Source organism: Aspergillus homomorphus, assembly GCF_003184865.1.
Source record: "Aspergillus homomorphus CBS 101889 unplaced genomic scaffold BO97scaffold_16, whole genome shotgun sequence".
Classification (NCBI taxonomy): Eukaryota; Fungi; Ascomycota; class Eurotiomycetes; order Eurotiales; family Aspergillaceae; genus Aspergillus; species Aspergillus homomorphus.
In genome coordinates this window covers 418733-442455 of record NW_020291902.1, presented here as the reverse complement: position 1 = coordinate 442455, position 23723 = coordinate 418733, and the positions used below count along the sequence as shown (strand labels likewise).

At 51.1% G+C, this 23723-nt stretch overlaps 7 protein-coding genes across 7 annotated transcripts in view; 3 read left to right on the top strand and 4 right to left on the bottom strand.

The window, feature by feature from the left end:
* Positions 1–1557: 1557 nt before the first annotated feature.
* On the bottom strand, positions 1558–2343 carry BO97DRAFT_54177 (uncharacterized protein). Its single transcript, XM_025700891.1, has one exon. The coding sequence runs from the start codon at positions 2204–2206 to the stop codon at positions 1715–1717; it is 492 nt and encodes a 163-aa protein (XP_025551906.1). The 5' UTR covers positions 2207–2343; the 3' UTR covers positions 1558–1714.
* Positions 2344–4554: 2211 nt separating this feature from the next.
* On the top strand, positions 4555–6437 carry BO97DRAFT_470214 (aromatic alcohol reductase). The gene is made up of 4 exons (XM_025699929.1): positions 4555–4879; positions 4954–5238; positions 5302–5628; positions 5687–6437. The coding sequence occupies exons 1-4, from the start codon at positions 4793–4795 to the stop codon at positions 6065–6067; spliced, it is 1080 nt and encodes a 359-aa protein (XP_025551905.1). The 5' UTR covers positions 4555–4792; the 3' UTR covers positions 6068–6437.
* Positions 6438–6716: 279 nt separating this feature from the next.
* Positions 6717–13306, top strand: BO97DRAFT_477741 (uncharacterized protein; the record flags this gene model as incomplete). Its single annotated transcript, XM_025700579.1, has 7 exons — positions 6717–6849; positions 6903–6960; positions 7017–7023; positions 7069–7226; positions 7286–8580; positions 8991–9020; positions 9393–13306. Exons 2-7 carry the CDS (start codon positions 6932–6934, stop codon positions 13301–13303), a joined length of 5430 nt encoding a protein of 1809 aa, XP_025551904.1. The 5' UTR covers positions 6717–6849; positions 6903–6931.
* A 1409-nt stretch (positions 13307–14715) lies between these two features.
* BO97DRAFT_344529 (putative clock controled protein (Ccg-8)) lies at positions 14716–16153 on the top strand (the record flags this gene model as incomplete). The annotated part of the gene is made up of 2 exons (XM_025691739.1): positions 14716–14827; positions 14973–16153. 2 exons carry the CDS (start codon positions 14716–14718, stop codon positions 16151–16153), a joined length of 1293 nt encoding a protein of 430 aa, XP_025551903.1.
* A 112-nt stretch (positions 16154–16265) lies between these two features.
* On the bottom strand, positions 16266–17956 carry BO97DRAFT_442974 (uncharacterized protein). The gene is made up of 3 exons (XM_025698320.1): positions 17802–17956; positions 16380–17742; positions 16266–16323 (listed from the first exon to the last, which is right to left on the bottom strand). Exons 1-2 carry the CDS (start codon positions 17919–17921, stop codon positions 16699–16701), a joined length of 1164 nt encoding a protein of 387 aa, XP_025551902.1. The 5' UTR covers positions 17922–17956; the 3' UTR covers positions 16266–16323; positions 16380–16698.
* Positions 17957–19705: 1749 nt separating this feature from the next.
* On the bottom strand, positions 19706–22116 carry BO97DRAFT_451419 (uncharacterized protein). The gene is made up of 4 exons (XM_025698981.1): positions 21835–22116; positions 21060–21362; positions 20842–21013; positions 19706–20778 (listed from the first exon to the last, which is right to left on the bottom strand). The coding sequence occupies exons 1-4, from the start codon at positions 21862–21864 to the stop codon at positions 20063–20065; spliced, it is 1221 nt and encodes a 406-aa protein (XP_025551901.1). The 5' UTR covers positions 21865–22116; the 3' UTR covers positions 19706–20062.
* Positions 22117–22390: 274 nt separating this feature from the next.
* BO97DRAFT_424380 (uncharacterized protein) overlaps positions 22391–23723 on the bottom strand; it is a gene marked incomplete at both ends in the record, with an annotated part of 1484 nt that continues 151 nt past the window's right edge. The window contains 3 exons of the mRNA XM_025696969.1: positions 22391–23025; positions 23314–23473; positions 23518–23718. Of these exons, the coding sequence (XP_025551900.1) occupies positions 22391–23025; positions 23314–23473; positions 23518–23718 (996 nt within the window). The remainder of the gene's footprint in view (positions 23026–23313; positions 23474–23517; positions 23719–23723) is intronic.

Genomic DNA, 23723 nt, shown 5'->3' with positions numbered 1-23723 from the left:
ATATGAGTGAAGCTGGTACACCAGACATCATGCGTAAGTTCACTGCTCGGTCATTCTCCGTCTGGAGTATCACTGATAGTGTTCCAGTTGCATGATCCTGATACGTGGAAAATAGATCTCGGAGTAAAGGCGAGCATGGCATGATGATGATGCATTGATTAAGGTTTGCGAAGGCAGTCAATTCTGGTGAAGAGAGAGAAGGTCTGTGTCTTGGTATCCTTCAGACAGTGAATGATCGAAAAAAGCGGAGAAGTGGAGATGAAAGACCCCGCGCGGGGGTTGGGAAGAATCCGGGGTAACTCCAGCCCGACAGGACAGGTGCCTTACCCCCGAGCCCTCCTCTATCGTGGAGTATAAATAGGGTCCAGCCATGCTAGTGTCCAACAGACTGCTCAGAGGCGGCGGTCTCTTTGGGCTTGAATAGAGTTATCTTGTTAAGTTTTGTCTTCCTGTGGCATTGTCCACAGATGCCAGTGTAGGTCGAGAGGCAAGACTTATGGTCATGATTATATGTTGACCAGCCGAGAGAAAGGCAAGGAACAGGCCAGTTAGACAATGCCATGGTATACAGTTGAGAGTGAATATTGAGCTACAACAAGTTTCGCGCTGTGCTCAAGATAGATTAAGTTGTATCACAAGGCTCTCGAGTAGGGATGGACACGTGATTGGCCCGATTCATTGTGGGAGGCTTCTGCGATGATATGAACTAACCTAGGGAAATGGTTGTCACGAAGGACGTACATGATGAGTACCGGAACCTGGTCCTATGGCTATTGCAAGGTTATCATCTAGCTACTTGAATGGCAATTTGTCACCTGCAGCATCTGGGATTTCTTTCAGACTATCTCCAGGAGAGGGGCGCGGTTGAGGATAGGCAATCGACATTCAAAGTCTTGCTGCTTGCAGGTGATAAGTTCGCTGTTACTTTAAAGCAATTGGGGATGAACGCATTCGTTCAAATGTGTCATTCCACTGAATCAAGTAATCTGGCATGAGATTATCGTATCATCTCACAGCCACACTCGACAAGCTTGAATAGTCGAATTGGGACTTGAAGTCCTGGGAAGTGCCTATGTTTAGTCACATTCCTCTGGCTGTAGATTGAGGTGACAAGATCTGAATAGATTGTCCCAACTGATTCTAGTCAGAAGTCCACGGGCAGATCCTGTAGCCCGAGATACATCTATCCATGCTAAGAGGAGGGAACTGATCGCCAAGTACGGACTACCTTGAGCTCGCCTGAAGACTAGCCTGGGATTGGCTACTCGCAGCTATTGACTTTCTTCGATCAGTGTTGATCGAGCCACGATCCACAACATGGAGGTGGACCATGTGTCCTGCAGTCCGATATGCCACATTGATGCATGTGCCTCGTGGGAAGTGTTTGTTGCTATGACTCATGAGTGCTCATGCACCCGACCTGGTTGCTCATATGCAATCCAAGGCTCATTCCCGTGAAGCAGGATGAAGAGTGATTCGATTCCCAAATGCGCGCTGAGCGGAATCGTCCAAGCCACAGTCCATGAGCTACAGCAGTGCGGACGAAGTAGCCGCCAACCAGAACGAACTCCAGAGCTGTGAGGTTGAATTGAGCACGCTTAGTCATTGCATAGATGATAACTAATTGCACTTATTCATGCTTAAAATCTGGGTAGGTGGTTGGAAAGTTCTGCGCGTGTCAAGCGCGGAGTTGCGCAGCACAGGGTTCCAACACTCAGGCGGAGCACGTTCTGCTCAATTGACACTCTCGAGAGAATGAGACTGATGAATTGTACGTTCTGGGACGAATAGACCGAAGGGCCGTGATGAAGCCAAAAGTGACAACCTCAAAGTTGTGATATGCGCATTTCATATCTGAAACCAGCAGACACAGCGTCGAAACATGGTTGTAGCATTCGGGTGTTGAGACACAGTAATTCTTGGCGGTTCTGTTCCAGGTAGTCAAGAAGAGTGTGGGATTAAAGCAGCATCTGTAAGGAGAGAATGATGAATCTAAGCATTGGTCAGTAGTACGGAACTGTACTTTGCAACGCAACTGGTGGTTAGGAAGGTTCATTCCGATCAAAAAGAATAGAGTCAATTCCTTCCAGTTCCTCACACTCAGTTCTGTAACCGGGTGCGGATCGCAGGGGCTAAACTTCCCCCCATTTTCTTTCTCCCCACCGTTTGAGAAAAAGACGGCCAAGTCCGCCCCAGCGCGAGCCATTCATTCCCCCCAAGCGCCCCTACTGCACCGTCAGCCTAAGCCCCGCCTAGCGGCATGCATTTCGGAGCTCTGCCATCCGCTCGCTCCCTTCAATACCCGAGGGTCAAAACGGTTCGAGCGATAACTGGTCACACACCGACTTTCGTCGTTTGTTCACCAGCCCGTCCATCCCATCTGCTAGTCTCCTGTAGTCTACTGTAGTCTCCTGTACCCCGGCTGCAGGCTTGCATCCGGTGTGCGGGTGGAGTGGACCACAATTGGCCAAAGGCGCCGTCATGGGCCTGCAGATCGAAAGAATAGGTGATGGGTGGTGGGATTCTCACATGCTCCGATACAACCACCAAGTCAGTGAGGGGATTCAGGGACTTGAAATGTCTGAGCCTCTGAGGAAAAGGAATGATCACGATCCTTCGCCGTGCTTGATCACGGCTAGTCCAGTGCGATTGATTTTCTAGGTAGGGATCCGGCTCGCCTCGTTTCAAGCCATTGGCTAAGTGCCGTTGTATTGCTGCATTAGTGCAAATGCTAGCTAGGCATGGTCGTTTTGATATGGACGTCCATGCAACATGAATGTCTAACAGCTGCTGCGGAGTAACATTGGGTGCGATCGAATTGTTTGTAGTCTTCGGCGGGCTATCTAGGGCATTGAAGTGATATGGCAAAGAGGCAGTGCTCGCAGCATAATATCAATTGGTATCGCTCCGAGGGTTGGTAGACCTCTATTGAGTTGTGAATAGAAGCTGCGGAGAGACGATAAGGCTGGTAATTGACAGCCGAAGGAAGAATCCCTGTTGTTCCGAAGCTCTGATGAAACTACCAAGCACCACAAAATGTGCTTGGTGGGATTGTATTAAGTATAGGTGCATTTTTGCCTCATAAGTTAAGCGTTACGCGCCCATTACGTGACGGATTCTTTAAGAATCTTGCACAATTGACGAAATGATGTCGATGTCTCCCGCTTAGCAGAGGTAATTCTCTATACTCCGTACATATATATCTGGAAGAAAACTCCCAAGTGCGAATGACACGCGATCGAAGATCCGACTAGATTGTCGAACCAATTTTTGGATGTATAATACACTGGCAGTTAACGACCGCATTGTTCCGCACCAACAATGAAAATCGCAGCAGACCGAACTGCGATGGACTCTGTCCTGTCTTCGAGAAGACTAATGCGATCAACCATGGAACCATTGGGTGACCCAGAAATGTCCTCAAGGTAACAAGACCGGCACTGGACATGTCGTCATGTTCAAAGGGTTACAGAGGGCCATAAAAGCAGAATCCGCCACGCAGATCCGAAGATCTCTGACGTGGGGGGAGGGGAGGGGGGGGGTTCAGCCATTGGACTTGGTGCCCTTTCATGCGTTCTTAAAGCTGGGGTTTCGGGGGGAGACGAGAAAATTCTTTTTCTCCCCGCATTATGCGCGAAGAATAAGGGAAAGACACCTAAAGGAACGTGCTGGTGACTATTGGACAAGCTAAGTAAGTAGAAACTATGGTGGTTTCAAGGGGGGTTGAAGGGGAAGGTGAAAAGGCTACGTATTTTCGAATGGAAGACAGAGATCCGATCGCAAAGGATGGTTCTCATTGTGGAGGACTAATGATGAATGCACTGAATCATCAAGAGGAAGGGAATTGAATGCAGAGGGGGGGAGAGAATTGGTCTGAGACCGACCCAGCCTAGCAGCCGGAAAACCCCAGGTATCGTCACCAGCCAGCCTGGAGCCCTTCTGAAAAGTCCCCCTGCCCGGGAAGCCGTGTGGGAAACCACTAAGGAAAGTGACGTAATGACCAAAATAGGTGTAACTTCCCCCCCGAGGCTGCCACATTCAACTCACTCACTCACCTCACTGATTGCAGTGACTGCAGTGACTGCACTGACTATGAGCCGCAGCGGCGAGTCTTTCCTTCAAGTGGTCCAACCCTGTCTCTGCCAACTCTGACTAAGGCTAATAATACTAATGCCCATGCGGGAGAACCACCATAACTATTTCCTAAGTATTCATTTCTAAAGTGAAAATGCATCTGATGTAAAACATGCAACATTGGAAATAAAACAGAAAGCCACTATGTATATTATACGGCTAGAAGGACTGTTGGTCTATTGCTCCAAATGGCACCCGGTTCTTTTCCCCCTCCCTCTCCAGGCGATTGCATGCACCTTTAAGGGGAGAGAGGGGGGCCGACGGCCTTTCGTAGGGGAGTTTAACACCCACAATCGAGGGAATCGACCCACTGCTGGCCAATTCTGGATAAGACGAAAAGTGGGTAGTGGCCATCCTCAGAAGTGGGACGCCAGCCTTTATAATAATAAGTAATGTCGACTGACCCTCCATTCCGCTGGGAAAACGTCAACGCTCGAAATACATAAGCAAGGAACCAGCTGGGAAGCCCACCTCTAGGATCCCTTTCCCTTCTTGATAAATCTGTCTTCCCCCCATCGTCCGCCAACCTGCACAGCTCTTTTATACTATCTCGGATACTACCACCACTGTTACCATCTCCATCACCAAAACCACTAGCACCACCACCACCACCACCTCTTCTCCTTCCCCAGATTAACCGCCACTCGCCTCGTTCACCATGTCTCGAACTAAGGTTCTGCTCGTCGGAGCAGCAGGTGAAACTGGTGGCTCCATTGCAAATGGCTTGCTAGAACAGCCCAACTTCGTATGTAGCCCATTTTTGTTATCTTGCTTACCTTGCCGACCATCGATCTAATCGGGTTCCCTTCGCCTGTACAGGAAGTTCATGCACTTGTTCGCCCTCGCTCGGTCCAGAAGCCCGCCATCGTTGCCCTGCAAGAGCGGGGTGTTCAGATTCGCAAAGGTGACCTCAAGGGACCCGAGGAATCGCTCACCGACGTTCTCACCGGAATCGATGTCGTCATCAGCTGTGTTGGCCCGTCCGAACAACAGGATCAGATCCCCCTAGCCAAAGCCGCGAAAAATGCCGGTGTTCAGCGATTTGTTCCCTGCGGTTTCATCACAGTGGCTCCTCCTGGTGGCATCATGTGGCTGAGAGACGAGGTATGATACAGCAGTCCATCTGGTTCTTCCAAATCTTGCGTTCCGGACTAATCTGTTCCACAGAAAGAGACGGTCTACAATCACATCAAGCAGCTCAGACTTCCCTACACCATCATCGATGTCGGCTGGTGGTACCAGTTCTCCTACCCCCGCCTTGAGTCTGGTCGCATCGACTATGCCATGACCTCCGCCAACAACGAGATCGTCGCTGACGGCAACACCCCCATCGCGTTGACGGACTTGAGGGATATCGGTCGCTATGTCGCCAAGATCATTGTCGATGACCGCACACTGAACAAGATGGTTATGGCATACAACGAGGTCAAAACTCAAAACCAGATCTACGATCTCCTCGAAGAAATCAGTGAAGAGAAGATCCAAAGGAATTACGTAGGTGGTCTTGGCATTTACTCGGCCACAACACAGACTAACTCAATAATCGCTGCAGATCCCCGAGGAAACCATCTACACCAGAGTGCTCGCAGCCCGTCAATCTAGTGAAACATACCCCTTCGATCCCGTCAAGTTCATCCCCAGATATCTCGCCGAATACCAGCTGTCCTGGGGTTTGCGGGGTGACAACACACCGGAATATGCCCAATACCTGGGTTATGTGACCTCCAAGGAACTGTACCCTGACTTCACGCCTACTGACTTCAAGGAATACCTTGAGACGGTTGTCAGGGGTGCAGCCAAGGGCGTGTATACCGATCGTACCATTTCCAAGGCTCAGCAGCGCTTCTTCCCTCGATCCGAGTCCAGTGATTCTCTTTACACTCGCATTTTCCCTCGCACCGAATCGAGCGACTCTTTGTACATGTCTCGTTGAAAAACAAGACCTGTTCACTATTAGAAAGAAACACGATCCCGCGCTAGATGCGCCTTTACCTTCCTGGTACTCCGATCATGATTCACTATCCGGTGCCACCTATCCGGTGCTCATCACACTACGCGACGGCAGCCCTTACCCTTTTCTTGCTTCTCTTGCTTCTGCCTTCTTAGGGTATTTTTCTATTCCCGGGTTTCTAGACAGGCGTTCGTGTATCTATTGATGGCTTATGACTGTCTTGAGTGGAGGGTTTGGTTACGTCACCACTCACGTTTATATACCAATGTACTTTGGGGATTTTTCAAAATCGCCCAGTGTCGGTGACAGGTCTCACGGTCACTGGAAAGATAAAATCAATTTTCTTTTCATCATGGTCCCATCTTGTATTCGAACCGACCAACGTAATTAATGCTCGGTTAGGTGACTACTGACGGCAACCTTGGAGTGCTCCTTCTATTCAGGAAACTACACCAACCACGTGACTCCAACATAGCTCTTTCCGGTCCGGACGACACCGCGGATGCCAGTTGTTTGACAGCCAGAGAGCTATGGGGCATTTCCAGATCACGGTCTAGATCACGGCATTGTATCCTCCGCGGAGGCGACACACTTGCTATGGGTAGCAATGGCCGAGGAAGTTTGCGACAACGATCGAGATTGTGGCAGTGCCCCAACCACGAGCGATAACAACATCTCTTCTAGCCAGCCTTCTATCCCTCAGCGCATACGGCCATTCATCCCAGTGTATGGAGCCTTAACCCCACGCCAAGTCAATATTCTAGGTGCGCTCTCTTTGAAAAAACCAGCGTGTATGCCTTACTCATATTGGCCACAGCGATTGGAGGAGCGATCAATACTGGTCTTATGATTTGTGCCGGTCACGCGCTTTTACTGTAAGAGCATTGACTTCTTGTTCCGCATTTGGCTCGATACTAACCGGGGACAATAGCGCTGGAGTGAGTACTCTACAATGTCTGATCGATCAACACTGACCACAAAAGCCTGCGTCCATCTTAATTTCCTACACATGTGTAGGGATAATCGTCTACTTAGTTCTGTGTGCTCTGGGTGAAGTCGCATCTTGGTCCCCTGAGCCATCAATGGCCGAGAATGCGTCCCGGTTCTGTGATCCGGCGCTCGGGTTCACACTAGGCTGGATGTGAGTCGTCAGACTTGAGACATTGGTTCTCATGTATGGATACGGTCTAATCATGACAGTTATTGGTTGAAATTCATGGTTGTGATCCCCAACCAATTCGCAGCCGGGGAGTTGCTGATAGCGTTTTGGCAAGGTGATGAGAAGGTATACTCTATCTTCTGGATCACCTTCTTCCTCACAATGATCATCGTCGCCAATTCGAGATGCAGTCAGTATTTCGATAGGTACGAACTCCTTTTGTCCTCCGTGAAGATCATCGTGATGTTCGGACTGGTTTGTCTGTGTGTCGTTCTGGCATGCGGCGGTGGCCCCGATCATGATAAGAAAGGATTCCGCTACTGGAGCTATCCAGGAGCATTTGCTCAACACTCGGGCAGAGAGGCTATGGGCATATTGCGCGCAATTGTCCGAACTGTCCCTTCTGCTACGCTGGCCTACCTCGGAAGTGAGCTTATGGGAATAACTATACTACGCACACACAACCCTCGAGAGGTTGCGGGGCAAGCTATTGAGTCTAATTGCTACCGCATCTTGGCCTTTAACATTGTCAACGTTGCTCTCTTAGGGATACTTGTTCCTTCCGGTACGCGCGTCATGGCCTTCAGTCAGCCGTCCTACAGGCCCCGCCCGGCATCAGCTTTTGTGGCGATTGCACAATATACTGGATGGCCGAAGTTACCGCATATATTGAATGCCTTTCTCCTGGTCTGTGTCATCTCGGCTGCTAATCAAGCCCTCTACATGGCGACAAGAACGCTATATGAGCTTGCTATAGACCAGCATGCCCCTTCCTTCCTTTGTCGGACCAATGGTCGAGGAATACCGATATACGCCTTGGGTATATGCGCTCTTATAGGTTGTACGGCGTATCTAAACTGCTTCAGCCGCTCTCAGAAGCTGTTCAACAACCATGTTAACTTGGTTTCGATGTTTAGCATACTTACATGGGGCTCCATTTTGGTGGTTCATATCTCATTTGTGCGAGTCCGGAAAGTTCAGAAGATTGCCGACGATGATCTCGTCTTCAAGGCTCCGTTTGGTGTGCTCGGATCGTGGGTCGCACTGCTGGCCTGTGTCTTCATCTCAATCATTCGTGTGTTTGATCTTACGAACCGTGATGCTTTTCCAAAAGGATTTGATTATGCGGCATTTGTCACTTCTTACGTGTGGATCCCACTCTATGCAATTCTTGCCGTTGGTTACAAGCTCGCTACTAGGACCCATTCGGTGCAACCTGAGAGCGTGGATATGAGGACCACCAAAGCCGCACAGAACTCGTTAGATGCTGGTTGCACTCCTGCAGCGCCCGGCGCACCTATTCAGGCTTATCCAGAATCAGCCCGCATGCGTCGAAGTATGATTTCGTGGTTGCTGTGACTGGGGCCCCACATAACAATAACAGCTGACTGGGCAAGAGTGATCAGAATCCGGGCAGTAATTGTTTGAGCATGATTGTACAGTACAGTTTGCGGCTCGGGAGCACTTCTGCGCTATAAAAGCTTCATTGTTGCGCTAGGTAACTTAATTCGTGTTTATGTAATCCAATTAAGAGAACCTCAATTGTCCTAGAATCAGTATGATATGATGTTGGGTTAACAGCGGAGTATAGAATTGGAACATGTCGCATACGCAAGCCACCTTGCGGGGTTTGCTTGTCTATGGACAACATGTGTCCTGTATTATGAAGAAGGCAGGTCCAAGGAAGATAGATAGCAAGCTAGGGAACCAGATACTTAGCTGATATTGTAGCTCAAAAGTAGATAGTGTCGAGGCGATCGGCGTCAAGAGTCAAGAGTAAGTTGCCGATGTGATTCGCCCGAGAGGGGCAAATGGAGGGGAGGTGTCAAGCTTTAGCGTCAAACACACCACTATCTTCTGCCTGCAACTTCACCATCCCAGCCACTACCCCTCTCTTCTTTCCCCTTCACACCTCCCTGGCTCCAATTCTTCTCAGGACGCTATTTTGTGTCATACCCCTCTCAATGTTGGCACTGACATTGAGCTGATCAAAAGGGATAATTGAGCAAAGAGCCTGGCGCAGGTCGTCTACTCGTTTGTTTACAATACCCTGGATCAGTGATCATCAGAGAAGACAAAACTCCCGGTCGATGCACCCCGCCAATCGTTAGCCCCAAACTCGCTGGACACCAAACTGTACGTGTGCAGGTCATTCTTGTATTCGACTTCAAGAGATGAGCCTCCCCACTACTCCAGCCCGGAGCGGGCGAGAATTGATTCAAGTGATTCACGATATCAACAAGAAATACTCGCTAGACATCCCAAACCCCCGTATCGAGTCCCCTGGAAGCGATAACAAGAGCTTGGCGTGGAGATGTTATTATGCTATCAAGCAGCTCTACTTTCGCCATGCCCCCTTGTATCGGGTTCTTGAGAACTTCGACGAGTGGGTCTCGTCACGATCAATAACTCAGGCCAGTACACATTCAGGTTATGCTCCCAATGCAGTCTTGAATTCGGCTGGGCAACGGTCGTTGATGGGAAAAGAGCATGAGCGGGAAGAGCGGCTGGGATACTTGTTCAGACTGCTTGACGACGAGGTTTATTTTCTGAGAGAAGGCTCATTCCCGGCGAACAAGCCCATCGATCACCCTTCGACGGAGCCTGAGCACAAAGGCATCACGCCTAGATTTCTGAAGAGGAGGCTCTCTGCAGACGAGGATGAGTTCCACACCGCACCGAGTTCGCCTGTCAAAGCTCCTGCAAGATCAGTTTCCCCGATGGAGACAGAATCTCAGGCCCCTGAGGAGCGGCGGTCAACAACTGCGACTGTTCCTATTAACCTCTTCCAGAGTCCCAACCGCCCTGAGCCGGAGAAAAAACATTCCGGGTTGGTGGATAGAATGCTTGCTCCTCAGATATACCGAAAATATGATGCTGTCCCTGCTGCGCAGAGCGACGCAGACCCCAGCTTCGCAACAACTATTACTTCTGAATCTGACTTTTTCGCTACTCGGAACAATTCGTATAACATTTCCTTCATCACGACGATCACCGAGCCCATGCCGGAGAATGAGTCCATGTATGAAGACTCGGTGGTAGAACATATGCTTAGTGAAGAGACCAGAGACACCTTTGAACAGCAGATCCTGGCTTCGGAGCTGGATTCAGAACCTCGCTATTTCGATGAGGAAAAGGTCATGAGAGAGCTCTTGAAGCACGGACCGTTCACGTACGAACAGACTTCTCCACGCTCGGTCCCACTTCGCTATCGATATGAGCTAGAAAGAACAGGAAGAGCCTGGGGTGTACCCTTGAGTCGCATGCTGGTCGGTGGCACCATCCCATTCAAATCTCTGGACGACTATTGGCACTGGATTGCGAGCCATAATCAACGCAATGGAAAGCCACTCCCGGAGAAGCCAACTCGCAAGGCCTGGGAAGCCGCCACTGGCGATTTCAAGACGGACAAGCATTCAGAAGTAGTTGTTTTGACAGGGGATATGGAGTGGTGCACTGAGTCTGAGAACGGTGTCTTGAAATTGAGTTTTCATCCTCTGAAGACAGAACGAACCTGCCGCTTTCACCGACGCTTTGGCTCAGATCGCTTTCTCAGTTTGACGATGCCTGCCCCGGCGCGGCCGCCACCCCATCTCCGGGTGGCCTCGCAGTCTACTACTGACTTGCAAGAAATCTTAGCTCTCTGGTTAACGCATAATGTGCACCGGTGCCTGGGTAGGGAATGGCGGCCCTTTTTTGTGGAAGAGGTCAAGTCGAAGCGTAAGGTCAAATCGGAACCAAGATTCCGAGTGGATTTCTTCGCTGTTGATGGCATCGATTTCGATCATAGCGTGAGCATACCAGCATCCCTACCTTCCCCAAATCAGAACAGTACGAACCGGACTAAGATGAGCGTGGACGACCTCATTGAATGGCATATGCCTTGGAAAGCGAATATCGGTCAGTCAAATTGCAAACTTTTCCAGAGATTATCCTTAGGCCTTTCCAAAACCTACGCAACGGTGGTGATGAGGCCATCGCAGATTCTGGCACTGCCAGATGCCCCAGGCCGTCCCGTCATGAATGATGGATGTGCTCTCATGTCAAGAGCAATGGCAAGCTGTATCTGTGATATGTTGGGAATCACAGGAGATACCCCTAGTGCATTTCAGGGTCGGTTTGCCGGAGCTAAAGGGTTGTGGATGGTGGACCGACATCAGTCGCAACTATCTGCGGAGTGTGGCGACGACATTTGGATCCAGATTTCTGACTCACAGCTGAAGATTCAGCCACATCCTCAAACCTGGAAAGGTCCCGTGGACAATGAGCAATTGACCTTCGAGGTTGTGAAGTGGTCCAAGCCGTTGCACTCCGTTAATTTGAATATTCAACTCCTGGCCATCCTCCAGCAAGGCGGACATGTGAGGGACCATATCGCCGATCTCACTCGACACGGTATTCAGGCGGTGTACAAGGACTTTGTGGAGGTACTTGAGTCTGATAGTCCGGTCCTCTGTCGCAGCCTCATTCAGAAGATCCGGCCTTCGGCGGATGACAAGCCGGGGTTGATGTCACACAAGGTCAAGCGCCTAGAAAGGTGGACGGCAAACGATGCAGAATTCATCATCCGACTCACTGAAGCTGGATTTGCACCTCGAAGCTTCTTTCCCCTTCGTAAGCGCCTGGGGAAAGTTCTCAAAGACGTGTTGGAGCGATATGAAGAAGAATTGCATATAGAAGTCCCTCTTTCGACGTATGCTTTTTGCATCGCAGATCCTTACGGTATACTCAAAGAAGACGAGGTGCACTTTGGATTCTCCACCAATTGGCGCGATGGTCAGGGTCAATTCGAAGACACGTTATTAGATGGCATTGACGTCCTTGTTGGCCGACTTCCAGCTCATCTTCCGTCCGATATCCAACGTCGGAGGGCTGTGTGGAGGTCAGAACTTCGCCACTTCAAGGATGTCATCGTGTTTCCTAGTGTGGGTGACGTAGCTCTAGCGCATATGCTCTCAGGCGGTGACTACGACGGGGATAGGCCATGGATCTGCTGGGACCAGAACATCGTACGCCATTTTTCCAACTCAGACCTCCCAAGCAGCCACTTTCCTCCCAACTTCTTTGGTCTTACCGAGGAATCCGTACCCATTGAAGAAATAGAATCCGTGGACGAATTCCTCCAGAGTGCGTTCACCTTCAATCTGACTCTGTCGAATCTAGGGCGCTGCACGGTAGAGCATGAGATGCTTGCCTATGATGAATCGATCAGCGCACCCAGGGCTGTTGAACTTGCTTCTCTCTTAAGCTATTTGGTGGACGGCCGTAAGGTAGGTGTGCAGCTGCCTGAGGAAGCTTGGACGCGATACCGAGCGCAAATAAGTCCTCAGCGCCGCGAGCCACCAGCGTACAAGAACCCGGGGCGGAAACCCAAGAAGGCTCACATCACCGACTTTCTTAAATTCGAAGTAGCCGGCAAGGAGCGCGAGAAGGTTCTGACACAGTTCGAAAGCCAGTTTCCTGAGAAAGAAGGTTTTTCTGAGCGAGATGAAGACCTTGTACGGGTTTACAACGAAGTCAGGCAGCAAGCCACGCAGGACAAGGAGCTAAAAACAGCATTGCAAGCTGTCAGCAACGAGCTCAGAGCATTGCACGCACAATGGACTAACTCGTTCGCAAGAAGCCAAGAGTCCTTCTCCGCCCGTGCCTTACAGATTGCGGAGGAAGCGCAAGCTCTTGAGCCTCCGTTAGGGAACCATCCCTTGTTTCTGGTTTGGCAGCACTGCCCGGCCGAGTGGCTTCGGTTCCTGGCTTCAAGCACGTATAAGCTGTACCCCAACTTCAGCTTTGTCATGCACGCCTTCGGTGAGGTTCTCTGTCAGATGAAGACGAGCAACCTGTCGGCCCGGACAGTGACACATGAGGTTCTCGCCTGTTATCGGGTAAACCAGAAGGTGATCGCGCAACTGACGGCTCGGGACACGATGGAGGAAGAAGACACCGGATCGGGCGACGACGAGTACGAAGGCCATGAGGCTATCGAAGCCATGCACCTCGGCCTGCCGTCTGCAGCAGCGGGCGGATACTACGATCCGGATGATGGAATGTCGGTGGAATGAGGGGGAGGGTTTCAGCTTGGATTGGTTTTATTCATTGGCTGGAAATGAAACTCGCGCATCTTCTTGTGTGGTACATTTTTGGTTGTCGCAAGAAGGACGCTAGATGCATGTGCGTGCCTTCCTTGGTAAACATTTCAGGTTCTTGGATAGAGTTCTCCTCCGACTATAGAGCATGAGGCTACTACTAGTACTGGGTAATTTGGACGACGATGATCTACCGTACGAGCTTCATTGATCAGCTGGCCCTGATCGGCTGAATGGTGGCTCGGATGAGTAATCGCGAGTATCAGCCTATGGGAGCGGGCTTCAATGGAAAAGGCAGGCGGTGGGACGGTGCAGATGGAATGCGGTGGGCGTCATCACATGTCAAGCTGGAAGGAAGACTTTAACTAGTGGTACGAGGCTGACTGCAAACGGCAGTTTCCACGAGCTGTCTTCGCTCTCACTACACGTCGGCTGTTCCTCCCGGGCGACACAACAAGGAGGATTGATTGACTACTGACTGAGGGATGGATGGACTTGTGACTCGGGTCAGCATGTGAACGGGGGCGAGGATTAAGGCCCAGTCAAAGTCAAGGCCTCGTTAGTTTCCCAACTCTGTGATCTATCGTTTCGTTTGCATGTGCCTGAGGCTAAAGTAGTGGATGGACTTGACTGACATAACCAGTGGACAGGTTAAGGATATGCGACAACTTAACATACAGACCACCAACTCAAATGATACTGTGCTGTGGATATTGTAGTTAGATGTCAAGTGGCTATCACAGGAGTCAGACTGAAAATATATAGGCCAGAGCGAGCCCAGTGAGGGACAACTGAGGAAAGTGAGTGAGTGAGTGAGTGAGTGCCGAAACAACCCCGTCAGTCTCGGCTCTTCTTTGGCCCGCCGCGCCTGGGTTTTTCTCTGGCTTTGCACGTGAAAGTCCCTCCAACTTGCAATCCTTCTAAGCGATTCATCATTCAATCAGTCAGTCAGTCAATCAATCAACTGCTCACTCTCTTACTCTCCTCTATCCTACTATTGCTCCCCCCCTCCCCACCACCACTTCCTCCGAACCCTCTCCTCTCTCGCCCCTCCCCCCAATTATCCGTTAGTCTCAAACCAAACGCGCCTAAGCCCACCAATTCCAGGCTCTTACTTTCATCTCGACTCATTTACCCTTTCTGGCCGTCGGAGGACAGCCATGGACCACCGTCCAACCGACGGCATCTCTGGTCCTGGCCCAAAGCCGCCCATCTCTGCCGTTCGAGACGCCACGACGCCTACCACCACCACTACGACGACGACGACGACGACGACGAAGTCAGCTCGGCCTTCTCCTTTATTAGTCTCTTCGACCGCGACTGCACCCTACTCGGCGCCTCCCGCCTCTTATTCTTCTTTCCATCAACATGTTCCTCCCCCGTCTTCTATGATGGATGTCGATCACAGTACTGCGGCCGAGGATCGCTCGCGTCGAGCCACCAGTGTCCTGTCCATGGATGATATCGAAGCCGCCCAAGCCCTGGAAGGCTTGCGCACTGGTAATAATTCTTCCCTCCCTCTCTGCCTCTTAGAAATAAGAATCAACTCTGCTGTTTTGCCGCTCCTGTTGTTTCCATTCATCTCTACTGCATGATCATTACCATGAGACAATATTGACTATGGGTCTGTGTATTGGCAATATAGAATACGGGCAATCGCCTCGAACCTCGCAAACATCCGAACAACAAAAGTCCCAGCCAGAGCCCCTCCTCTCTCTCCTGACGTCTACGCACCCCCTCATCTCCTCGGCCATCAATGGGTCTGTCTCGGCTTATACCAACTCCAAATCCTACTCCCCCCGGTTCAAGTCTGGGGCTGAGTTCATCGAGCGGAATATCGGGTCGCCTGTTGCCAAGTCCGTGGGCACCGTTGGTCGGAAGACCGGTGTGGAAAGCGGACTCCGGTGGGCGTTGCAGCGTCGGGCCTCGTCATCGGCCAACTCGGGTCGGTCGAAACGTCGGAAAGTGCATGGGCGGGAAGCCGAGCAGCAGCCCTCGGCGGACGCTGACGTGGACGTTGAGAAAGGGCCGCGGGATGATACTATGGAAAATGGTGCGGAGGGTCCTCCGCCGTATGATGATCAGAAGTCGCCCAGCTACGATGAGATTGGACGGGACAGTCCTTCGAGACAGACTCAGCCGACCTGGCAGAGTCGGTTGATGATCTCGACGTCTGGACTGGGTGTTGCGATGAGTGAGGAGTCGCTACGTAGTCTGCAGTACTGCTTAACGTGGCTGCGGTGGGCGAATGGACGGTTGGGTAAGGCTATTTTGGCGCTGCAGGGCGCGCTGAAGGAGTGGGACAGCTCGAAGCAGTCTGGCCAAGGGGGCCAGGATGCATCTTCCCAGGCGAATCTGCTGACGCAGCGGATACAGGCGGTCAAGGAAGATGTTCTGTCCACTCTGAAGAGGGTGGTGGATATCGTCTCTAAGTACGCTGGTGGAGCGCTCCCGGAGAATGCCCGGAATCTTGTCCGTCGTCATCTCACCTCCCTGCCGCATCGGTTCCAGATTGCTTCGACTTCCAACCCGCCACCGGACTCCGCGGCGGCTGCGTCCGACACCACGGTTAGCGCTCATCGGATTCTGGTGCTCGCTCAGGAAGGCCTCGACATGATGGCCCAGGTCAGTGGAGTCGTCAATGACACCCTTGTCAGTGCGGAGCACTGGTGCGAGAGACTGGGCCGTAAGCGCCCCGAGGGCAAGAATGCCGCGGAGGTTCAGCGGCCCCAGGATCACCATGAGTCCTATCTGGCTGATATCAAGCGACCGATTCATGAGAATTCCCCGCATGATGTGCCCATGTCGGGCATGGAGAAAGTGTGAGGCCGTAACTGGTCGGGGAAGTCGATAGCAGGTGCTGCCCAGTGGAAATCTGAGCAAGCATGTCATCGACGGTGATATATCAGGCAAGATGCCTACAGATTCAAATTGACAACTCCAGACAGTCACCGTTCGCTAACTAGCGGATCATCACATTCCTTGTTTGCGTGTTCCTTTGTCATGGTCAACCTTCTTGCATGTGTTGGTTCTCATTGCCTTTGCGACTGACCTTCCTTACATGATAGCGGTTTCCTTTCTGGAATGAATAAAGTATGGCGTTTCTCCTTCGATGAATTGACTGACTCATTGAACTTGCATTGTTGCGCTGTTTGCAGCACCGACCTACCTACTTACAGTCGTTGAGTCTTGGGTCCATGGCCTGTCCGACGCTCGCCTTCACTCCCGATTTCGTGTTCTTGTTCTGGCAGTTTGTGTGCGTGTGTGCTAGTGATGCTTTGGATCTTGATCTCGATATTGCTCATTCCAGTTGTATGAAGCAGAAAAAGTCTTGCCTTTCTCTTCCCTTGCGACGATGCCCTCCACCGAGATCATCTGATGAGTTCTCCAAACGACCTCCCATCCATTTCGATCTCCCGTATGAGATTCCGATCCCCACCGGCCTGCGAGCAATATAACCTCACCTTGACACTGCTCGCTGTTTTCTGGTGTTGCGCCTGCGCCAAGGCGGCCAAGCGCTGCCTTCTCCGCTCCTCCATAATGAAAGCCCACTTGATGCGCGCGTCCTCGAGTCGCCTCTGCCGACTCCGCCCGCGTTTTCTCCATAGCGCCACCTGATACACCATTAGCTGGTTCTCATCGTCGGGCCAGCCGCCCATTGCTCGTTGGGTTCGCGGTAGGGCCGCCGTGGGACTCGGAGCCGGGTAGTAAGACTGGTAGGGGCTTGAGGCGTAATACCCTCCTCCACCTCCCTTCCCGATCCCACCGCCGCCTCCGCCTCCCCCCATCATCCCATCGCGCCAATCCACCATTCCAGACTCGAGCTGCTCCAGCGCGATCTCCCCGGAATCCACCGCATGCAACCGGCGCTTCCAGCCCTTCAGCTCATAGACATCCTTCCCATCCCGGCAGACACCCAGCACGCCCCGCCGCAGCATGTAGTGCACATGGACATGGTAATCCGCGCGATACCGCGCGAAGGCGACATCCGCCGCGCTATCATGCGAAACGAAATACCGCGCCACCAGCGCCTCATATAAATGGCCCGTGGAATCCGACCCGGACGGCGGGGTGGCCGGCGGCGTGAGCTCCGCGTAGCTGATATAGCGCCCTCGTTGTTCTGCGGAATGTGTCCTTGCGGTTGTCGGAGACGCCGACCGCCATAGACGAGGATGCAAATCGACCCCATCGTTTTCGATGTCCATCTCATCCTTATCGTCGTTCCGGCGCCCATCCGCATCTGAATCGGGGAACATCTCATCCGGCGCAATCTCGAATTCTCTATCCTGTGATCGAAAGGGCATCGGAAGGGATGGATCGTAACGGCCCGCGGCTGTGTCGGCGCGGAAGGTGGATTTGGGGATGCGGTCGATGGCGCAGCTGGTGCAGGTTAGGGCTTCGTGGAGGGCGGTGGTCTGTAATGTTAGCTTTGGTTTAGGTAATTGGTGAGGGAGGTAGAAAAGGGGAACTCTACCATCTCTTCATCCTCTGCCGATGATGATGATAATGCCGATGACGGTGCTGTGATCGAAACAGACCTCGCCATTGTCGCCGGTGGAGGCGATGGTGATGGTGATGGTGTGGGCGGGAGCATTTTTGCTGCGCCGCTGTGTGTGGTGGTGAGTTTTGGGTTGTATACTGTAGAAGTATAACCACTTTGCTCAATCTCAATCTTAATTTCACTTTGAATTCAATTTCAATCAAATCAGCTCCACCTCAATTCCAGCTGCGAGAGCAGTGAGTAAATGATGTATATGAATACCGTACCGTACCCACCCCTGCTCACTTTTTGTGAAATGAGTGTTTCTGAGTTGGACGGAGTCTGAGTCGGAGTCTTGGTTCTGACTTCATTCAACTGAGTGAGTGAGTGAGTGAGTGAGTGAGTAGTCTGAGGCGTGATTCTGACTCTGTGTCGACCGAATAAGTTGAGTTGAGCTGAGTTGATTTCCCACGCTTGTGTATGCTTTGTGCTTTGTTCTGGTTGTGCGGTTGGTTGGTGTAATTGATTGTATTGGTTGGAGTATGCTTAGAGGACCTGGCGGTGGTGTTCTTTGTTCATCCATTCATTCATTTATTTTTTGAGTGGTGTTGTGTCCATTGTGATTTGTTTGATTGTTCAGCAGTGTATAGACTGTCTATTCTTGCTTGGTGTTATATTGCGAAAGATAGAATAAATCTGTGCGCTGAGTGTATAGTATGCTAGTATGGCGTAAACGAACCAAGCAAGCAGGATAAGATAAGACGGCAATCGATAGATAAACAGATATACCCACCTCAAACCCACCAACAAAATAATCAAAACAATGTAGCAGTAGCAGTTAGAAAGGAAGAGTGAGCAGTTAATAAGAACAACTGCCCTTCATCACCATTGTTATCATCAGCAGGAGCTGCCTACATAGTGGTAAATGAATCCGGTGTGCAATATCATTCATCTCGTGTCATTTCAGCCCCTAAGCAAGGTAAGGTAAAGTCATCCTCCATTCTCAGCTGCGACGATCATTGGCATTCCAGTTGATTAGTTGGATCAGTTTAGTTATGTTACGGTAGTAGTTTGGATGTTGTGCTTTGCTGTGCTGTGTGTCGGCTGGATTCGGGAGAGTCACGCTGTCTGCTAGTGGGCACCACATGATTTCATGTTTGCTTGCGCGGGTGGGGGTGGTGATGCGGTCATATGTATGTAGGCTTCCAGCCAAGTTGGCTTGGCTTGGTTCATCGCTGGGTTTGGGTTTGTTTTGGGGAATGCTGAGGTCTGGATTTTGGGGCTGGTGGTTGTGTTTGATTTGGGTTGGGGTAGTTGGGTTGGGTTGGGTTTCTGGGGGTGACGGAGTAGGTCTTTAAGAACTATACAGACCCTATACCACCCGACTTCTCGGGTAGGGATATTGGTAGTTCTGTCCGTGGATATTTGAGGGTGCGTACTATTGCTAACTAATGGAAATATGCAGGATATTTCCCGTGCCTTGTAGACATGGCAGTACAAATGCAGTGTAAGCTTATCTTCTTTCCTGCAGCAGAGGCACATTCAAGCTATATTTCAAAACCCTAACCCACAATACTCTGCTGGTTCTCGTGCCAGGATACTCCGCATAATCGTCGCCCACAACCACTCCTCAGCAGAAGCTCTCTCGCACTCGGTCTTTCCTCAGCATTTAGAACAAAGAAAATCACAGAAAAATCCTGAGCCGACACCCACGGTCCTCCAAGGGTTGTTTCGGGATCCCGTCGGCATCCGGAAACACCACGGGAGGCTATAGTTGGTAGCAACCCCGCGGCTCATGGAGCCTAACACCACTCGAATTCGTCTACTTTATACTTCTGGCATGAAAAGCTTTTCTAGCTGCGTACATCGGCCACCCTACTCTAGGACAGACAAGACAAAAGGAATCTTCGTGAGTCGCCAAATAGGGTGCACGCATGGCAACATATGAAAGCCTTTGCGGACCGCAGAGATGGTGATAAGCTGGACGCTATCGAACTCTTCGTGGTTTGCTTCTCTTGGATGAGCTTGACTTCTGGGCAATAGCATCCAGCCCGCGCGCCATCATCCTGATTCGCAATGGGTCGTACAACAGGTATGCACAGTGCACTCTTTGTCTCTGAACTTAGCGCACACTGCAGCCAAGCATGCAAACGCTGAGAGGGATCTTGCACTGCCACACGGCTTCAGGCTTCCAGCAGCTCCCAGACCAGACAGCCTGACGGCATCGGCTAAAAAGCGTTTGCTCCTCCTCTTTCTCAGCTGTGCCGGAGGCATGCAGGTGGAGAAATGCCTTGAGCCCGGAAGAAAGCATCGACGATATCGCTCTGGTCTTCCACCTCGTTACCCACTTCACTCCCATAGTCACTCTCATCACCTATGTGACTATCTTCGTCTCTTCCGGGGGTATTTGACTCGGTCCCCGTTCCGAGCGGCTTCCTCTCCACCATCCTAGGCTTCCCATGGGGCCTGAATTCAGGCACGACATGCGCCTGAGCAGCTACGTGGACCTTTCCTATGCGCTGGTGTAGGATACTGTTATCATATGATAGCCTGGAGAGCGTAACAAGCAGAATTGGAGCTTGATCCCAGTACTCTGGGTTAGGGCGGCAGGCGCTCGCGTCGAGCTTCATCGATTTCTTGTCATAAACATCTGGGAGCCCAGCTAGACCATGTAGTGTGGGCCGCCCACCGTACATCATCTCCCACTTTATCATGAGCTCACAACCTTCGCGAAGTAGGTTTGTCGGTGCCTCTCGTCTTCTTTCGGACTGGTCGGAAGTCACGGGTAGCTCTTTCAGGAGCCAGCACAAGGGCTGGCTGTCAAGCAATTCATCAGCGTAGTTGCCCAACGCTTGCTCGCGTCGATCGGCATGATACTTGCCGAATTCAAGATTCGGGGCGTCTGCATGGGTAGCGGGGTTTGCTAGCCTCTGCGTATGAAACTTCCAGAGCACCGCGTATCTGGGGTTGGCTGTGGCAGATAAGGACGGACATCAGTACATACCGCATATCCAGGGACCTGAAGGATACTCACTTTCGTAGAATCGCTTGAACAGGTATTGAAGCTTTTGAGCAAATTCTGGATCGTCCGCCTCGCCGGAGCCTTTTTTCCCATCCAAATATGCGAAAGGCTGTTCATGAAAACGCTCATAGATCGCCTTGATCACGATAAGCTGTTTAAGCATCTGGCTGAATCGCTTGACTGCCTTTGGAGGCAACAGACTTTTGAGAGCTTGACCACTCTAGCTGTACGCAGTAGTCCTTCACGCTCGCGATCAGGCCCCGGATCCGATCAGCTGGAAGGGAATTAAAGTTACTGATCGTATAGTCAGCCGCCCAGGTGCAAATAAGACATTCCAGGTAAGCTTGGGCATCATCCAGATCGTCGCCTTCGCAACTCCATCCTCCGAAGCCACACTCAAGGATTCCACTTTCGTCCGGCTCAGACTCCTCAGACGCACACTCCTCAGACGCTGACTTCTCGGGGGACGTTGTGCTCTTCTTCTGCTTCCTGTCCGGCAGGAGGGGAGATAGGAGGACTTGATATGTCTGGATCTATTTTCTTTACAGCGGCTCGGGTCCGGACCATGATGTCAGAGAGGGTAGGGGAGAAGTGTTGAACGATGAATAGAAAGTTGCTCTGCTGAAAAGCAATAGCCAGACGGAAAGTGAGAAAGCAGAGTACGTAGATGAGAAGAAGAAATTGCGAGGCTCGTCTTTGTTGGGTGAGACAGACCCCTCTCTTTGTGCGCCGGTGGAGGGGAGTCAAACCACCAGCCAGCTTGATCATAATTCATTCCATCTTGAAAGCTTCACACTTGCCAGCTTTCTTTGTTCTATTTCTCAAACTCTCCACCTCTCCATCCTTGGTTCTCATCATTATCCCTCGTCTAGCAACTTCCTCGTCAACCAGATTAGCAAATCCACATCATTCAGAGCCATGAAGCACACAGGTGACGTTGAAATTATGAGCAGACAACGCAACCCTACTAAAATCGTTGTGGGCGTCGACTTCGGCTCTACACACACCCGTGAAAACCATCCATTCCAGACCCATGGCGTTGCATATTTCCTTGTGCTTGGATGGCTTACTGGGTTGGGTCAGGTGTGGCTTGCGCTGTGTGGAGTGGCCGAGTTCCAGAAGTGTCTCAGCTCCAGCCACTTCACACTGATAATCGTGGCCAAATCCCTAGTAAGGTTGCTTATACGCCGGATGGGCAGACTCTCCGGGGATGGGCAGTCCACGGCAGGTATCCTTCCCGGCTGGATTATGCCTTATCGCCGGGTTGAGTTCAGGGTGCATTCAGGCCGATGATGTGCGACTGTGACGCGCGCTGCCCGTTACAAAAAAAAAGAAAACTGGCTGCCCAGGGGCAGGTCATTTCCAGCTTTTGTTCTAGCATAAGCTGCTACCGGTCCAGTTCTTGTTCCTCCTTTTCATATGATTTCATCTATGGCCTTCCAGAATAAAAGTAAGGAGATCGTCAAATTTGCCTCAAAGTAGGTATACCCGGAAGTCACGGCAGTCCGATTTTCACGTAAGGAAACAAAAAACATAGGAAGAACGAGAATATTCTTTCCAGTCAATCTTCCCCCGACTCAGGTATCTCACTCCCATAACCCGTAAAGTCCTCTTCACCTTCGTCAATCACATCTGGCGCGTTCCCCATCGTCAGTGGCTTCCGCACCATCTTTCTTCGCTTCCCATTAGGCATATACTCAGGCACAACCTGCGCCTGAACAATCATGTCCGTATCTCTCAACTCCAAGCCTATAATGGTGTGCTCGTATGATAGCCCTGGGCGTGAAAACAACAGGATTGGGGGAGACAGGCCCCATAACTTTGGCTTCCGCCGCGTTGCGCTCAGGTCAAGCTGCATTACTTCGCTGCGGTAGTCACCATTGAGTCGGTCAATGTCATGAATCACAGGCCGCCCACCGAACCATGCTTCCAAGTTTATCATGAATGAGCAACCCTGTCGGAATACTTCTATGAGCCGATCTCGTCTTTTGGATTCTTCATCACTCGAGTGCATCTCTTTCAACAACCAACAAAAGGGCTGACTGAGAAGCAATTCATCCGCCAGATCGCCCAGTGCTTCCTCGCGTCGCTTGGCGTGATACTGCCCAATGCTGCAGTTAGGGGCATGCAGCTTATGAGCTGGATTGGCCAGCCGCTGGGTATGGAGCTTCCAAATCGCCGCATATCTCGGCTCGGCTGTGAGATATGAAAGGTTAGTGGGCATGCGGAAGCAGAAGGAGGGGGATGAGAAACTGTAGCTCTCACATTCATACAACCGCTCAAACAAGAACTCGAGCTTCCGCCCGAAGTCCGGATCAGTCTCATCATCTGGACCTCTCTTTCCATCAAGATATAAGAATGGGTGCTCGAGGAAGCAGTCATAGAGTGTTGTAAGAATAATTAGTATTCCTAACTTCTTACTGAAGGTCCTGACTGTTTGAGGAGGGAGTAACCTCCTCAGTGTAGACCACTCCCATTGCCTACAGTACCCTTTCACACTGGCAATCAGACTGCGGATCTGATTGATCGGCAGAGAGTGGAGGTCATCGATGATATATGAAAATGCCCAGCTCAAAGCAGAGAGCTCCAGTCTGCGATGCTCCTTTTGCACTTCTTCGAGCGTATGATACCAGTGTGTGTGTGCCTATACAGTGTAATGTCAGTCACCGAGATACTCGGTCCTTCCACCTCGGATCCAGACTCCGCAGTTGATGTTGGCTCTTCAGAGGCATTGCCTTGTTCAATTTGGCTCCCGGAAGCCTCGTCTTGCCTACTGGTGGATAGTAGCGACTCTTCTGGCTTCTTCTTCTTCTTCTTCTTCTTCTTCTTCTTCTTCTTCTTCTTCTTCTTCTTCTTCTTCTTCTTCTTCTTCTTCTTCTTCTTCTTCTTCTTCT